This window comes from Chiloscyllium punctatum, chromosome 12 (genome assembly GCF_047496795.1).
Source record: "Chiloscyllium punctatum isolate Juve2018m chromosome 12, sChiPun1.3, whole genome shotgun sequence".
Taxonomy (NCBI): domain Eukaryota; kingdom Metazoa; phylum Chordata; class Chondrichthyes; order Orectolobiformes; family Hemiscylliidae; genus Chiloscyllium; species Chiloscyllium punctatum.
Window position 1 is genome coordinate 11,579,650 of NC_092750.1, and position 18,949 is coordinate 11,598,598.

General features: G+C 43.7%; 1 protein-coding gene across 2 annotated transcripts in view; it reads right to left on the reverse strand.

Moving 5' to 3' along the window:
- prkar2aa (protein kinase, cAMP-dependent, regulatory, type II, alpha A) overlaps positions 1-17,888 on the reverse strand; it is a 318,459-nt gene extending 300,571 nt beyond the window's left edge. The window contains exons 1-2 of one of the 2 annotated variants that reach the window (XM_072581837.1): positions 17,692-17,888; positions 6,740-6,832 (exon numbers count right to left, since the gene is read on the reverse strand). In XM_072581837.1, the coding sequence (XP_072437938.1) occupies positions 6,740-6,832; positions 17,692-17,814 (216 nt within the window). In that variant the 5' untranslated portion in view covers positions 17,815-17,888. The remainder of the gene's footprint in view (positions 1-6,739; positions 6,833-17,691) is intronic. The other variant, XM_072581836.1, reaches the window with a different exon arrangement.
- Between the last annotated feature and the right edge of the window lie 1,061 nt (positions 17,889-18,949).

The window sequence follows — 18,949 nt, forward strand, 5'->3', positions numbered from 1 at the left end:
ACAGGCACCCTCCTTTGAGATTGATGCCATGTTCCTAACCTCCCTACACTCCAGGTTCTGCACCCTTAAGCTACAGTCTAGATTCCTATGCCCCTGCAGAGTTAGTTTAAACCCCCTCAAAGAGCACTAGCAAACCTCCCCGCAACGATACTGGTGCCCCTCAGGTTCAGGTGTAGACCATTCTGTTTATAGAGGTCCCACCTTCCCCAGAAAGAACCCCAGTTATCCAGATACTGGAATCCCTCCCTCCTGCACCATCCCTGTAGCCAATCATTTAACTGTTCTCTCTCCCTATTCCTCGACTCTCTATCACGTGGCACGGGTAACAAACCAGAGACAACAACTCTGTTTGTTCTAACTCTGAGCTTCCAACCTAGCTCCCTGAAAGCCTGCCTAACATCCTCAGCCCTCCTCCTATCTATGTCATTGGTGCCAATGTGGACCACGACTTCGGGCTGCTCCCCCTCCCCCTTAAGGACCCGGAAAACACGATTCGAGACATCACGTACCCTTGCACCTGGGAGGCAACATACCAAACGTGAGTCTCTCTCGCCCCACAAAACCTCCTATCTGTGCCCCGAACTATCGAGTCCCCAATTACTATTGCTCTGCTCTTCTCCACCCTTCCCTTCTGAGCAATGGGGACAGGCTCTGTGCCAGAGGCCTGAGCCCCATTGCTTACCCCTGGTAAGTCGTCCCCCCCACAAGTATCCAAAACGGTATACTTGTTCTTGAGGGGAACGGCCACATTTGGATAAGTACATGAATAGGACCAAAGTATCTGTTTCCTGGGTATTTGATCTATTTCAGTTCCTTTTCTCATCTTGACGCCCAGATTTTTTCATTTGAAGTTAGTTCTGAGACATTGGTCCACACGAAGAACACAACATAAACTACAAAATTTATGAACTATATAAGCTAATATATTTAATGAGTGTTTGCTTTTGAGAGAGTAGATTTGCTTGCAGATTAAACAGTTTTGGTGCTAGGTTCTTCATGTTGTCATTTTTGCAGTACGAGATCATTCTCAATATACCTGTGAGATAGCTGGGTAACGGAGTAAAGTTTGGCCATCATTTGCTGCCAAATCTCAAGGGCCGAATGGTTTCCTTCTCTTGCTGAGTTTTTTTATACTCCTACGACCATCAAGAACATTATTAATTTTCTCATTACTTCCTCGATATTTTCTCATTTCATCATTCACCATTCATATTGTGCAAAGTCTTCATCCCTCACCACACTCCTCAATAAACTATTGTTTCTTCATTCGTGCTTGCATTGCATGAATTTAGCACAGAAGTGTTACTCCCTCTGGGCAACCTTCTACCTACCTTCCAGTTGTTTACTTGCATAATCTTGTGTAGGACAGAATGACTGCAGAGCATTTACACTCTGGTGCACACTCAGGTCAGGAAAGATCAAAAATTAGGGACAGTCACTTCATTAGGTGACAAAGGAGTAGCGCTCCAAAAGCTTGAGATTTCAAATAAACTTGTTGGACTATAACCTAGTGTCCTGTGACTTCTGACATTGAAGAGCAGGCAGAAAGTACAACTGGCTAGGACATTTTCCATCAAATTCTGACTCCGATTATCTGCTTTAGCATTGTGTCTCCACCTCTGTAAAGCTCAAAATTGGGAACATAGTCAAATTGTAGAAATCAAATTTGAATTTTCCCATTCAAATGCATTCTACTTGTGGTCCCATTGTTTTCAAGGTCAGCATTGGGAGACTTGTCACAGAACGTACCAGAGAAGCCACATTAAGAAATGGTATTAATTAGCAATCACCATAGCTGGGTACAGAAAACTGCTTTTGGGCTATGAGCAAAATTAGTAAGACTGCAGTTACTGCTTACCTCCATTTTCTCATGCGATAGTCAACCAGATGATTGAGCAGAAAAAATTTCTTGTTCAAATATCACATAATAAATGATGGAAAGCAACCCAAATGGTTAGGGGGGGGGGGGGGGGGGGGAGTGTCCACTTTGAAGTGACACAAGGATGGACAAAAACATGATGTTTAAACGCCTTTTCCAGAACACATAGCAAAATACAGCATACAAGGCAAGAAGGCCACAGGAGCAGAATTAGGCCATTCAGCCCATCAAGTCTGCTCTGCAATTCGATCACTGTAAATATGCTTCTCAACCCCATTCTGTGACAGTGAGTTCCCGGATTAACTCCCCCATGGATGAAGAAATTCCTCCTCATTTCAGTTCTAACAGGTTGCCCCTTCACTCTGAGACTTCTCCACATCCACTCCATCTGGACCTCTCAGTATTCTCAAATTTTCCATCAGATCCCCCCACCTTATCCTTCTAAATTCCATCGAGTACAGACTTACAGACCTCAACCATCGTCGTATGACAAGCCCTTCATCCCAGGATCATTCCTGCTAGCCTCCTCTGGACCCCCTCTAATGCCAGCACATTCTTCCTTACATACAGGATCGACAAATACTCTCTCAATATGCAGTCTGATTAGACCCTCACATAATCTCTGCAGTACATTACTACTTTTGCATTCTAGCCCTCTTGAAATGAATGTGACCAGTCTGCACCTCTGTTCTTCCTACCAAAGTAAACAACCTTACTCTTTCCGACATTGTATCCCATTTGCCATTTCTTTGCCCATTCCCCCAGCCTGTCCAAGTCCTTCTGCAGCCTCCCTGCTCCCTCAACAGCACCTACCGCTCCAACTATCTTTTGCCATCTGCAAACTTAGCAACAATGCCCTCAGTTCCTTTGTTCAGATCGTTAACATATAACATTCCTGAAGAAGGGCTTATGCCCGAAACGTCGATTCTCCTGCTCCTTTGATGCTGCCTGACCTGTTGCACTTTTCCAGCAACACATTTTTCAGCTCTGATCTCCAGCATCTGCAGTCCTCACTTTCTGCTAATTAACATATAACATGACTAGTTATGGTCCCAACATAGACCCTTATGGTACTCCACTAGTCACTGGTTGGCATCCTGGAAAAGACTTTTTTATTCCTACTGTCTGTCTCCTGCCAGTCAGCTGATCTTTGATCCATGCCAGTAAACTGGCCCTAACATCCGTATTATAGGCAGACGTGGGGACTGCTGATGCTGGAGATTAGAGTGGCGCTGGAAAAGCACAGCAGGTCAGGTAGTATCAAAGGAGCAGGAAATTCCTGAGGAAGGGCTTTTGCCAGAAACATTGATTTTCCTGCTCCTCGGATGCTGCCTAACCTGCTGTGCTTTTCCAGCACCACTCTAATCTTGACCATCGGTATTATATAACAGCTTCCTGTGCAGCACCTTGGCAAAGGCCTTCTGGAAATCCAAAGAGATCACATCCATCCACTGGCTCTACTTTGTCTAACTGGCTCATTACATCTCAAAAGAATTCTAACAGAATTGTCAGGAATGACTTCCCCTTGACCAAGTCATGCTGACTCAGCCCTGTTTTACCATACACTTTCAAGTACTCTACAATCTCATTCTTAGTGATGAACTCTAAAAATATTTTCCATGACCAGCTATAGTTTCCTGTCTTCTGTCCCCCTCCCTTCTTAAACAGAAATGGTACATTAGCCATTTACCAGTCCTCCAGGACCCTCTCTGACTCCAGTGATTCCTGAAAGATCACCACCAATGATTCCACACAATCTCCTCACCTATCGCCTTCGGAACTCTGGGGTGTGGTCCATCTGGTTCAGACCTTTCAGCTTCCCCAGCACCTTCTCCTTAGTGATGGCACGACACTTACATCAGCCATAGACGCTCTTGAAATTCTGCTATGCTGCTGGTGTTTGCCACTATGAAAACTGATATAAAGTACCTATTCAGTTTCTTCGCTATTCCTTCATTCCCCATTACTACTTCTCCAGCCTCATTTTCCAGTAGTCAGAGTCACCTCTTGCCTCACTCAGATAACTTAAAAAAACTCCTTGCAATCTTTATATTACTAGCTAGCTTACTTTTGTATTTCATCTTCTGCCCAGTTATTGCTCCTTTAATTATCCTCTGCTGGCTTTTAAAGGATTTGCAATCCTCTGATTTCTTGCTAATCTTCACCATATTGTATGCTTTTTGGCTTTTATGCTGTGCCAGACTTCCCATGTCAGCTATAGTTGCCTTACCCTCCTCTTGGTATGTTTCTTCTATGACTGGAAGTCTGCAAAAAAGACACATTGTCCCTTGTCAAAAGTCAATGAGCTATACACTCGTGAAGAAGCCCTTTGGTAGTTAGTTCACACTCATCAAGACCTATCCAATCCCATTTTCCAGCACTTGGTGGATAGATGAGTAACCTGTTCAGATATGTTATGACATACCTCTGGGGCAAGTGGGACTTAAACTCTGGCTCAGAGATAGGGATATTACCATAGTGCCACAACAGCCCTTGTGGCGCACCTTTTATGCTATAGCATTTCAAGTTCTCATTAAATACTTCTTAAATGTTGAGAGGGTATCCTCTTTTCTGCCCACTTCTCACATCTCTGCCCAAGTGCATACAAGATGAATAATGGGAATTGTGAATGGTGCTTTTTTTTCCCACAGTCTGGCCTCTACACCAGCTAGCAGCCAGTGCAACTTAACTCGGTCACGGACATGTGTTCATTTCAACACTCTGCAGCTTAACAAATTGCAGCTACTCCATTCTGACCTGCCTTGGTCTTCCACTAAACATTTGGCCAGTACAGCCAGGTTTTCATGTTTCTCCTCCCCAACTTAAATCTGCTGGAACTATCCAAACACTCACTAAGTCTTATACAAGTCTTCTCTGACCCTCATCATTCCTCCTTTAGTTTTACACTGTTAACACTTTAATCGCTAATGATCTCCTATCTTCCAACCCATTCTTTCATAGTTTATTCTTATATATTTTTATGTGCATCCTGTTCATGTGTGATAATCCCTTCCTGAGAACTAGAAGGTATATTTGAAATGTTAATATTTGTCTTTTCCCAACAATCAGTGGCAAGCCTGTTATGTATTTCTTCGACTTGAGTTTCAGATTCCAATGTCCTTTTACTTCTCGTTGTATCTTACAGCATTAAAGTTGTTTTTATTTAAGCAGAGGATTACAAGTCAGACACATCCACTTATTAAAGCAGCTTCTGTGAAATAACGGGAGACCAAATCCAGATTGGGGACCGATTTGTTGAACACAAGAGTGGCCCAGAGCTTCTGATTACTTGGCATCCCACTCTGAGCAATGAAGCTCAACAAATAGAGTCATAGAGATGTACAGCACAGAAACAGATCCTTCGGTCCAACCCATCCATACCGGCCAGGTATCCCAACCCAATCTAGTCCCACCTGCTAGCACCTGGCCCATATCCCTCCAAACCCTTCCTATTCATATACCCATCCAAATGTCTGTTGAATGTTGCAGTTGTACCAGCCTCCACCACTTCCTCCGGCAGCTCATTCCATACACGTACCACCCTCTGCGTGAAAATGGTACCCCTTAGGTCTCTTTTATATCTGTCCCTTCTCACCCTAAACATATGCCTCTACTTCTGGATTCCTCGACCCCAGGGAAAAGACTTTGTCTATTTATCCTATCCATGCCCCTCATAATTTTATAAACCTATATAAGGTCACCCTTCAGCCTCCGACGCTCCAGGGAAAACAGCCCCAGCCTGTTCAGCCTCTCACTGTAGCTCAAATCCTCCAACCCTGGCAACTTCCTTGTAAATCTTTTCTGAACCCTTTCAAGTTTCACAACATCTTTCTGATAGGAAGGAGACCAGAAGTGCACGTAATATTCCAACCGTGGCCTAACCAATGTCCTGTACAGCTGCAACATGACCTCCTAACTCCTGTACTCCATACTCTGACCAATAAAGGAAAGCATACCAAACGCCTTCTTCACTATCCTATCTACCTTTGACTCCACTTTCAAGGAGCTATGAACCTGCACTCCAAGGTCTCTCTGTTCAGCTACACTCCCTACAACCTTACCTATGACTATCTCTCTTTCAATTAAACATCCTACAATCTTCCATTTTCAACACTGAGTTCAACAATTTCAGATCATAATTACCATTCCCATTTTTACTTTAAACACGCGGGTTTTGGTAATATTTCTTTCTGGTCTTGCCATCCAGACTTATCTTTTGTTCTTGATTTGCCCCAGTACCATTCTTTTTTGCTTTTCACCATCATCCCTTTTGTCATTTAAAATCTTCTACCTCCCACATTCCCATGCACCTCTGCTTTGTTCTGAACTGACACTTTAATATCAAAGATAGCAAATTGGAGCCCCGTTGTACTCCAATGTAAATGTAAAAAAAAGAATCATTCAACACTATTCTGAAGACCAGGGTGTTGCACATGCTGTCCTGGTCAATATTTATCCCTCAATCAATATCACAAAAAACAGATTGAGTTGGAGTTATTACACTGTTGTTTGTGGGAGCTCACTAGACAAAAACAGGCCGCTAGGCTTCCTGTAAAATAGCAGTGACGACTCTTCAAAAGTGCTTCTTACCGTTGAGCAGCTTGGAACATTGAAGACAGGGGAGGTGCTATATAAATCCAACAATATCTCTTTTTCACTTCCCTCCTTCCCTGCCTCTGTTCTTACTTAAAACCTGTTACTTCACAAGTTTTTTTCCTGTATTGATGAATGAGTATTAACTTGAAACTGAATTCTTTTTCTTCTTTCTCAACAGATGCTATATGATCTACTAAGCATTTTATAACTTACTATTTACATTTACAAAATTCTCTTTTTTTAAACAAGTAGTGCAGTTGTTACCTCTCGAACTAGTGTTTTGTAGAAGCAGTCAATAGTTCCTTTGAACATGGGAGCTTGGCCAGGAAGAGGCTTTGGTTGCGTCTGTAACCGAACCTAAACATGATGTACCATAAGACAGCGATTAGCTTTCTATTTAGAAACACTTACAGTAATTTTACAAATTCAGCAGATCAAAATAAGGCAAAAACTCAGTAACAATCAAAAATGTTCCTTGGCAGTATTTGCTGACACCAAACGTGCAGGGCAATTGAGCTGGTATACTCACTTGGAAATGTACACACATTGTATTCCAGACCCGCTATGCCATTTGCGTAATGTGTAGCACATGCAAACAGCAGGTGCAACACTTAAATGGGGTTTGGCAGAAAAAGAAAGATATCAGGGATGGAGGGAGAGAAAATTAAAGGGGCTTCTCTCATTCTCACACCCCGAAAATGTTCTCCTCCCCAGCAGTCTTCTCTCCACCCCATCCACTCCTCTGATTCTCCCCAGGATTCTGATCAACCCTACCCATCTCCCAGATCCCATTCTCTCTCCCCCACCTCCATCCTTCCCCTAATCCTCCTGGCCCCCGCTTCCCCCACCCCAACCCATGGAAAATAGGCACATGACTGCAAGACTTCAACAAATCTTATTCACTACCTCATGTACAAGCAGCTTTCTACAGCATACTGTGCATGCTCCTTGGTGTTAGAAAATACCACCACATAACTATCCAACATCAAATTGAGAAAATTCATTTTAACCCCATCTTACATGTGCTCTTGATCAATGAATTTAACAATGATACTCAATGTGGGAGAGGAGAAAATATCAAAAGGACTTCATTCTCAACAAGGCATTGAGACAAACATACACAGTATACAGGATTAAGGTTACAAAAAGAGACTCTTCTCAAACCGGAGATGAAGAGGGAGCTTGGTACTTCACTTGACCTCGTCTGTACTCACTTCTAATTCTTAAGTTGGAATGGATTTGCAATTAATTACGTTTTTCACTTTGAAAGATGCACAAAAATTGCTCTATTTCCAATGGTGCGGCAGGGAAGAAAATAGGAATTTTCTTAAATTCTTACATTTTGTAAACGCCATAATACAACAGTATACATAGTTGAGCAACAAAGGACTAAAACATATAGTTTGCAAGCTTGTGCAGACATTTCAGTCCTACAATCTCCCAGTCTTAAATCAAAAGCCATTTCTTCATTTTAGAAGTGTTATCCTTAATCTTGATTCCTCATCCACTAATTCATTAAATTTAATGTTCTTGTCCATACATTCAAGTCCCTCCATAACCTGGTTTTACCTGACTGCTGGAAGTTCTTGCTCTACAACACCAGAACCTGGAAGAAGTCTAAATTTTGCCAATTCTGGCCTCTTATGCGTTCCAACAATCGGCAAACAGAGACAGCCAAAACAGGAGGAATGAAGCAATTACAGTGGCAATTACAGAAATTTGTAAATATGGGGTCTTAGAGGGATTTAAAACAAGGCTAAGAACTTTAAACTGAACCACTCTCAGACCAGGACTTGGTATGGGTTAAGAGTGCAGAAAGTAGAACCTTATAAACAAAAGTATGGATTTGAGAAGATCAGCATAATTGCATAGGCGCTAAACATGGAAGTATATACCGTTGGAGTTAAATGGAATGAGGCATTTGCCAATTCCTCATCTTTACTTGGATTACTTATTGCCCATGCTCAGTTTCCAACCCTCTGTTCATCTCATGTTCATGTGTTTATCAAGAAATGCCTTAAAGATTGCTAACATGCCTGCTTTCACCACTTCCACTGGCAGTGCATTACTAGCACCTACCATCCACGGTGTGAAAACTTTTCCCCGCACTTCTCCCCTAAACTTTCCCACCTCAACTTGAACGTGTACCTTTTAGTCATTGACCTTTTCACCCTGGGGAAAAGCCTCTTACTATACACCCCATGAACACCTCTCATAATTTTGTAGACATCTATCAAGTCACCCCTCAGTCTCTGTCTTTCCAGTGAAAACAGTCTGAGTTTAGTAGATGCGATCTATATGGACTTCAGTAAGGCGTTGGACAAGGTTTCCCATGGGAGACTGATTAGCAAGGTTAGATCTCATGGAATACAGGGAGAACGAGCCATTTGGATACAAGAACTGGCTCAAAGGTAGAAGACAGAGTGTGAGAAACAGAACTCACTCACTAATCAATCAGCCTGAGACAAAGCCTCGGAAACAAGAACAATTTATTACAGGCTTGCAAGCACAGGACGCTTCTGCAATCAAGCAGAAATGTGCGCGAAAACAGAGCATATTAACATTCTTATTCATTTACAAGTTGCAGAATCACGCCTCCCTTTTCCCATCCTATCATAAGCCGATTACCTCACATGTTTTCTTTCTCTCTAGTTATTCTCTTATCTGACCATCCTGCTGTCCTTGTATGTCTGCATTCTTTGTTCCTTGTTGGTTCCAGCTTGTTATTTTATCCAGTTTCTCTTATCATACTATAAGCTTTATTGTGAAATGTCCTTGCTGCTTTTTTTTGTGGTCAGCTACAACCCCCCCTTCATAGTTATTTCCTAGCTTAAAACTATTTTCTTTAAAAGACCGTCTATATTCATTGAAGTCTTAACCTTAAGTATGCTACAAGAATTCCGTGACCGTTTGTATAATGTTCCCGTTCCCTTCCCCTCCCCCCACTACACCCCCTCACCCACCTGCAAAAACAACATTTCTAATCTCCCACAATTCCCCCTTTTTCTTTTTCTCTAACTGTTTTTTGCACTTATTAAGTCTCCTTTAATTCATTTTCTTATGTTCTGCCCTCTTACACCTTTTGGCGATGAGGTTCACAATCTTACATTTTACATTTATGTTGTTTGTCCCTCAAACTCGAGAAGCATCCTTTGACTTTTTCTTTGTTGCATATCACCTGCTGATTGTAAAAGCATCCGATGGTTTATTTGGGTTCCTTCCCCAAGGGATGCCATCAATTGGCTCATTACCCGTTTTAGGATATTGAACCCTACCACCAGACCCACTAATAATATCAATAATCCATAGATAGCTAGCTAGAATTCAATCCCCAATTCCCCCATTCCCATCCTTTTTCGTTCCGGTACTGATTACCGGCCTCCCTTACCTTAGCGATTTTGTCTCGCACATGTTTGGAGATATCAGTAATGTTAGAGGAGACCTCTATGTATGTTGTATATACGTACAACATTCCACTCCAATTAGTGCACAGGTACCACCCTTCTCTGCTAGCATATAGTCCAGAGCCATCCTGTTCTGAAGGGTCGTTAGCCTAGTGGCAATCATTTCGGTCGTTATGGCTGCTACTTGGGACTGGGTTTCGGCCAACGCATCAGCAGTATTGTTGGCCAACTCTTCCAGGGAAGCCGCCAACTTTTGTATTTCTACTCCTGCTCGAGCAGTCCCATACATAGGTATCAAGGTCCAGAGGAGGCGATCTCCTTCAGTTACTTTCCGGGTTACTCGCCTTCCTCCCTGTTTATTCCAAGATATTTTTGGGGCTCTCTTTAACAGCCTCGAGTGGGGAATTATATAGGCAAGGTAGCAGCAGCCGCCACTCCAACCTTTCTGGTTTTGAGGTAGCGTCCGAACTGGATGGTCCCAGCACCCATTCCCGTTACATCCGCCACTCCAAACGTACTTCTCGCCGGGGATAAATGGGTAGGCCTCGAAGCCACACACCCAGTATGTCCCATTTAATATTCAGGGAATGGTCGTGGCAGTGGCTTGGCTGGTGTAGACACAAGATGATTTTCCTAATCGGAAGGGTGCGGTATCATTCTGATTACAGAAATAAGTGGTATTTACTGCTCCTTTCGGTGGGGAAACTCTCAGGCCATCGATAGCACCCAGAGTTTTTGGGGCTGGTCGAGGGAACCATCCTGTAAAGTTATAATTACCCCTTTCAAATCTCCAAGTTGTATCATTTGAGCCCGAGTCAAATTGTTGTACATCATACACTTCTCTTTTGGTAAGTGGTATTACTGTGAGAGGAATTCCAGATTCCCAATGGTGTGGGATCTCAGCTCATACCCAACAGTCGGTATGCCCCTTTAGTTTTGCATAATTCTGACATAAAGTGGTAAAATGATTTTTCCCACCCACCTTTGGCAGCTGGCGCCAATATTACCGTGACAATATAAAGCTGACCATTCATTTCAGCTCACAACACTATCTGTCTATTCCCTAACCCTTAAAATACCAGGGAGGAGTGAGTCCATGCAACACTTACAATTGTTTTGGGATACAGCTTTTTAGCCAATACTTAATAGTCTCCTATCTCATTTTCTTTTGCTCAGCTTGACTTTCAGAGGGTTGTCTGTAGGACGTGCTTGCCACTCTGCCGAAGGGGAAGGAGCGTCCACCAGGCCCTTAACACGAGTGTGACGACTCCACTCTTTTTCAGCAGTTCGGATGGCTGTTTCAGTAGTCAGGAGGGTTAGGAACGGTCCCTCCCAGCTTGGGTGCAGTTTGGTATCTTTCCAGGTCTTTATCAGGACCCAATTACCCAGTCGTATCCGATGTACTGCAAACTCAAGTGTAGGTGTCCGGGTCAACAGACCCTTCTTCCTAAAGACAGACAAAGAAGAGCCGAGCGCGACAATATAGTTCTTTAAAAACTTATCATTGAACTCTACAGTTGGTAATTCCCCTCTTCCACCCAAAAAGGTAATCCAAACATCATCTCATAAGGAGAGAGGCCTATATCACGTCTGGCCGCAGTCCTAATGCGTAGCAATGCGATAGGTAAACATTTTGTCCATGGTAATCGAGTCTCTAGGACTAGCTTAGACAATTGCTTCTTTAAGGTTTGATTCATTCGTTCCACCCGTCCAGAGGAAGGCAGGTGCCAAGGAGTGTGGAATTCCCAAGAGCTCTCTAATCCCGCCATTACATTTTGTAGGATCTTAGAGGTAAAATGGCTACCTTGGTCTGAATCTATACTTTCCACCACTGCATATCGAGGAATTATATGTTCTAAAAGAGTTTTCACTACTCCCTTCGAAGTAGTGAGGACATTGGAAATGCCTCCACCCACCCAGTTAGGTGATCCATTTGGACTAATAAGTATTTTTGTTTCCCTACTGTGGGTAATTCTGTGTAATCTACTTGTATTCTTTGAAGAGGTCTTACCCCAGGGTTTCTTCCACCTCTTGGCCCCCCTCTCATTGCTTTCTTATCAATCTTTTGGCAAGTCGGGCATCCTGCGTGTACCTGCTTGGCTAATGTGTATATCCCTTTATATCCGTACTTCCTTAACATTATGTCACACATAGCTTGGGAGCCCCAATGACTGCCTTGGTGCAAGGTGGTTAGGATATTTCTCATGACTGGTTTACTTAATAACTCCCTTCCATCCGGGAGGATCCATCTTCCTTGGGTTGTCTTAGCCATCGTTACAGTTACTGCACTATCCTCCACCCCAATTTTTAAGCCCAGCAATATAATCAAATCCCTACCTCATAGATTATTTCCAATGTCAGGAATATATAATTACTGTCCTAACACTTCCTCATCATTTCCTCTAATTAGGGTTGGTTCAAAAATAGGCACCAAGAATTCTTCTCCTTTCACTCCGGAAACTTTAAGATACTCCTTAGTCAATTTAACGCCGGTAGGTCTAAAACTTAGGGATGACCGTGCCGCTCCTGTGTCCACCGAAAATACTGCCTCCTCCCCTTCAGGTCCCACCTTTAAATTTATCAAGGGTTCCTGGTGGGTCTCAGGAGGAAGGAACCCCTGACTCCCCTAATCTTCGTCTAAGGTCATTAGGGAAACGGCTTCCCTTTCTCGTGCTAATTCCGGGCATTCCCGTTTAAAATGCCCCACTTTCCCACAATGGTAACACCCTGCCGGTTGCCTCCTTTCCTGGGTATCTGACCTTGTCTTTGGTGTCCTCCCCTACCCTTCCTGTTATCCCCTGATCCCAGTCTCCTTTTTGTTATTTCTTCTACTGCCGCCACCATCATTTTGGCTTTCTGTTTCTGCTTCTGCTTCTCGTCTTCCCTACTCACATATACTTTCTGTGCCTCACATAACAGTTCTTCCATCTGTCTTTCACTCCATCCATCTAATTTCTGTAATTTCTTTTGTATGTCCAGCCATGATTTAGTTACAAACTGGACATTTAAGACTCCCTGTGCTATCGGATTATCGGGATCCATTCCCAAATACTTCCTTGTGGCCTCCTTGAGTCTTTTAAAAAATGCAGAAGGGGTTTCATCCTTCTCTTGTCGTACTTCAAAGGCCTTAACAAAGTTTTGTGATCTAGGTGCCGCCTCTTTAATTCCTAATATTACCATTTCTCGTAGATCCCGCATTGACCCCCTATCTTCTCCGTTATTATTTTCCCCAATGAGGGTCAACATTTGGGAATTTCTGTTCTGCTGGGGCCCCTTCTTCCCCAACTGGGTGCTTCTTTTCCCATTCCTATAATGCCGCTCGCCTAATCATACCTCGTTCTTCCCCTGAAAATAATGTTCCTAAAATTGCCATCAGTTCTCCCCAGGTATATAAATTAGGCCCTAGGAATTGCTCTAATTGTTCGGCTAGTCCAACCAGATCCTCTATTAAACTTTTCATTTCCTTTTTAAAGGCCCTAACTTCACTGCTAGTTAAGGGAGCGTTTACATATCCGATTGTACCTTCCCCAATTGGAACCTCTCGTAAGGGACATAATTTTACATTTTCCATTATCTCTGCTCAAGTGGTGGCTCGAGTGATTCTGAGCCCCCTCCCCGGTTCTGCATCTTTTAGTTCAGAGTACGTTCCCCTTTCTGTGTCTGGACTCGGTTCTACTTCGGGAGCTGTAGGCTCGTTCCAGGGAGTAGTATATGGGGGCAGCAAACACGTTAAGGGATCCCATTGTGGCTTCCCTTTTTCATTCTTTTTTTTTCTCTGATTCCTCCGTATTCATGGGACATAATTTTACTCCCGCATTCCCTATCCAACAAGCCGCAGAAATTGGACTCTTTTTGACTATACAGTTCTTTTCGATTGACATATATATTAAGATCTTGACACAGCCAATCCTCATCGGACCCATATTCGGGCCAAAAAAAAACCAGGCGCCTTAATACTTTCTCTAGTCCAAACGAAACAACAATAGTTTATCATTGTAGCCTTATCTTTCTCCCGCGTCCAGGAGTTGTGTTCCCAATTACCCAACATTCTCCCCAAAGAACTGTCGGGCAGGATATATCCCCCTTTAACATTATTTACAGATCGATCATTACACAGGCAACTCCCCGTGCCTCCCATTGTTGCTAATTCAATTAATCTTAACCAGGTCCGGTGTCACCTTCTTCCACACCCCCTTCAGGGTCCTGACTAGACACCTTACTTGTCCGATTAATCTGACCAATTATATGCTTTTTTTTGAGACTTCAACTGTTCTCTTAATCACTTTTATGTAAGGATAAAAGTAATTAGTTAGAAACTGATAGTAAGGCAGTCATGACCTGTAAAAAGAACAGGAGTTAACATTTTATTTCATAATCTGTAAAATCCTTAACCTTAAAAGAAATCATGTTAAAATTTTCAGAGTAGAAATTAGATTCAAAACAGTCCCGGATCTCAAGCTCCAGGGAACAAAGCACAAACATTCAATCACCAACAGTGGGCGACACACAGTGGCACAGTGGTTAGCACTGCTGCCTCACAGAGCCAGAGACCCGGGTTCAATTCCCGCCTCAGGCGACTGACTGTGTGGAGTTTGCACGTTCTCCCCGTGTCTGCGCGGGTTTCCTCCGGGTGCTCCGGTTTCCTCCCACAAGTCAGGTGCTAAATTGCCCATAGTGTTAGGTAAGGGGTAGATGTAGATGTCGGGGTATGGGTTGGTTACGCTTCAGCGGGGCGGTGTGGACTTGTTGGGCCAAAGGGCCTGTTTCCACACTGTAAGTAATCTAGTCTGTAAACAAATGTAATTCAAACCGAATCACAAAGGATTAAACTTTCTATTTGCTGTACAGCTCTTTTCTCTCTCACTCACACACACACACACACACACAGACACACACAGACATCATGAATCATAGACACTTTGAGCTTCCCGCAACGACTCCTCTAGCTTTTGAATATTTTTCTGGACGTCTGGCCATAAGTTAGTTACAAAGTGCACCCTCTGTCGCCCTTCAGCGACTAGCCCTTCTGACATGGGCTGTTTTCCAGGTACATATGCTTAATTTTATATATCGCCAATTCCCCGTACTTTCGTACGCCCGACCACCAAGGCAATACTTAAAGGTCTCTTTTCTTACCTTGGTCTGTGCAGAGTTACCTGGTCATTTCGGTGCGCCCCGTCCCGCGGCAATTCCTGCAGCAAATACCCTACACCCCCTCACCCATCTGCAAAAACAACATTTCTAATCTCCCACAAGAGGGTGGTGGCGGAGGGTTGTTTTTCAGACTGGAGGCCTGTGACCAGTGGAGTGCCACAAGGATCGGTGCTGGGTCCTCTACTTTATGTCATTTACATAAATGATTTGGATGTGAGCATACGAGGTACAGTTAGTAAGTTTGCAGATGACACCAGAATTGGAGGAGTAGTGGACAGCGAAGAGGGTTACCTCAGATTACAATAGGATCTGGACCAGATGGGCCAATGGGCTGAGAAGTGGCAGATGGAGTTTAATTCAGATAAATGCAAGGTGCTGCATTTTGGGAAAACAAATCTTAGCAGGACTTGTACACTTTATGATAAGGTCCTCGGGAGTGTTGCTGAACAACGAGACCTTGGAGTGCAGGTTCACAGCTCCTTGAAAGTCGAGTCGCAGGTAGATAGGGTAGTAGAGAAAGCGTTTAGCATGCTTTCCTTTATTGGTCAGAGTATTGAGTACTGGAGTTGGGAGGTCATGTTGCAGCTGTACAGGACATTGGTAAGGCTACTGTTGGAATATTGTGTGCAATTCTGTCTCCATCCTATCAGAAAGATGTTTTGAAACTTGAAAGGGTTCAGAAAAGATTTACAAGGATGTTGCCAGGGTTGGAGGATTTGAGCTATAGGAAAAGGCTGAACAGGCTGGGGCTGTTTTCCTCGGAGCGTCAGAGGCTGAGGGGTGATTTTACAGAGGTTTACAAGCCACACACACAGACCAAGTCCTAAACTATGAAAGCAACTACCCCAACACACACAAAAGAAGTTGCATCAAGCCACTGCTCAAAAGGGCCACAACACACTGCAGCACACCAGAACTGCAAAAAGAGGAAGAAGAACACCTATACAAAGTATTCACCAAAAACAGATACCCCCGCAATTTCATCAACAGATGCCTAAGGGAAAGACAACAGAATGAGGACATGCCCACAACCCAAAGGATCAGCCACACTACCACACATCAAAAACATTTCCGAACTGACACCCAGACTACTGCGACCACTAGGACTCATAACAGCCACTCTCAGACAACAACTCACCAGGACGAAGGACCCAATACCCAGCGTGAGCAAAACCAATGTAGTGTACAAAATCCCATGCAAGGACTGCACAAAACACTACATAGGACAAACAGGAAGACAGCTAACGATCCGCATCCATGAACACCAACTAGCCACGAAATGACATGACCAGCTATCCTTAGTAGCTACACACTCAGATGACAAGCAACATGAGTTCGACTGGGACAACACTACTATTATAGGATGAGCCAAACAGAGAACAGCCAGGGAATTCCTAGAGGCATGGCACTCATCCGCAGATTCAATCAATAAGCACATCGACGTGGACAACATACCAGCTACTGCAGTGGACAGCTGGAACTGACAACCGGAAGCGGCAGATACAAATCACTATAAATACCAGAGGAAACATCACAGAAGCGCCTCACAGGAGGCTCCCAAGCACTGAGGATGTCACCTAGACAGGGGACGAAACATCTGCAACACAAATTCCCAGCTGGGCGAACAGAACCACAACAACAGAGGTTTACAAAATTATGAGGGGCACGGATAGGATAAATAGACAAAGTCTTTTCCCTGGGGTCGGGGAGTCCAGAACTAGAGGGCATAGGTTGAGGGTGAGAGGGGAAAGATATAAAAGAGACCTAAGGGGCAATGTTTTCAGACAGAAGGTGGTACATGTATGGAATGAGCTGCCAGAGGATGTGGTGGAGGCTGGTAAAATTGCAACAATTTGGATGGGTATATGAATTGGAAGGGTTTGGAGAGATATGGGTCGGGTGCTGGCAGGTGGGACTAGATTGGGTTGGGATATCTGGTCAGCATGGACAGGTTGGACCGAAGGGATCTGCTTCTGTGCTGCACATCTTTATGACTCTCCACATAACTAAAACCCACCAGACCAGACAACATTCTGGTAAACCTTTGCTGCACCCTCTGCAAAACACCCACGTCCTTCGGGTAGTGTGGCAACCAGATCTGCACACAATATTCCAAATGTAGCCTGACTAAAGTTTTGTTCAGCTGTAACATAACTTGCCAACTTTGACATTCAATGCCCATCCACTGAATGCAAACGTGCTATATATCTTCTTGGAAAAGGCACTACAGGTCAGGCAGCATTTGAGGAGCAGGATAGTCAACATTTCTGACATAAACCCCTCATATTCCTGATGAGGACCTTATGCCCGAAACTTTGACTGTCCTGCTCCTCGGACGCTGCCTGATCTGCTGTGCTTTTTCCAGTGCCACGCTTTTCCACTCTGATTCTCCAGCATCTAAAAGTCCTCACTTCCTCATCCATCTGTTACCACTTTCAGGGATCTGGGGACCTGTACGTACAATATGCAAACACAATTACCTGCAAATGCAATGATTTTGGTGTTGCATTAGTTATTCAGGTTGACACAGCCTCACCCTCAGGTTGGTTTTTGACTTGGGGCAGCTTCACCTGTGTTAAGGGGAGTGGGTGCAGCTCAAGGGCCATGCCTTGGAGCCCCCTCCCCACCGTCAGCCCCGCACCCAGCCATTCCCCTCACCTTAATGGTGTCCAGCGGGTGCCCAGTAAACACCAGACACATCCCGCCAAAACCCCCGGCGAAGAAATTCTTGACGGGGTTGATCGCCTGCGGCGACCCGGGCTGCTTCTCCTTCGCCGACATGTTTCCGAAGAGCCCGGTCACCGAGCGCCGACCTTTGCCCCAGATCGGATCGCCCCGGACACCTTTCCCGGTTGCACCAGCCGCTCAACCACGACAGCAGTGCATCCACCAAATACCACCCCCGGATAGAGTAGCACAAGGCTGTACAAATTACCCATGAATTATATTTCCCCCTCTTTCAAATGACCCATGAAGATTATGCTATTTTTAAGAAGGCATAATTAATAATAAGCTTGTTTATTTTTCTTGGTAATGTCTGGATATGTTTTAGCAATTCCAAAATAAAGTATTTTTAGGGACAATTCAAAATAAATACTGTAGTTTGGATTCGAGATCCTACTAAAATATTATAAAGATTTATGCTATAGCCATATAACTGTTTTTAGTTTTCAAGCATTTCTCAATTTCTCTTTTCACTACAACATGATAGAGGAAAAGATAGTTATTGGTCAGAGTTTGTGTTATCAGACATTTATTATTCAGCTAAGCCATGAAACAAAGGTCAGGTGTATTGCACTTTCTGTGTAGACCTACAGGGCTGTGCAAATAGACAAATAGAGAGAGACCTTTGATACTTTCAATATCATAGTTTATGATGGTAATTGGGTTAAAGACAAGCAACCACAAATCTACAAGACTCCAGAGTGGTGGAGGCTGGTACAATTGCAACATTTAAAAGGCCTCTGGAGGGGTATATGAACAGGAAAGGTTTAGGGGGACGTGGGTCAAGCGCTGGCAATTGAGACTAGATTAGGTTGGGATATCTGGTCGGCCTGGACGAGTTGGATCAAAGGACCTGTTTCCATGCTGTACATCCCAATGACTCTATGAGTCTAAGCACCGAATAGTTTTGGGATAGAAACATATGGAGTTGTGTTACATTTTTGGTTTTGAGAACTTTTCACAGTCCCAATCTAAATTATACTATATGATACTCATAATGCCTGGGTGAAACTGTTTTTCACACTGAAATGTAAAACAGAAATTACTGAAGAAACTCAGCAAGTTGAGCAGCAGCCTGCGCAACTGGCAGAAGGAGATAGCTCACAAATGGCTTTGAATAAAAGCATGAGTAAAAGACATGTGACAGTCTAGAGTTGGACCAAAAGAACAATGAGGCAGGGATTTAAGGGTT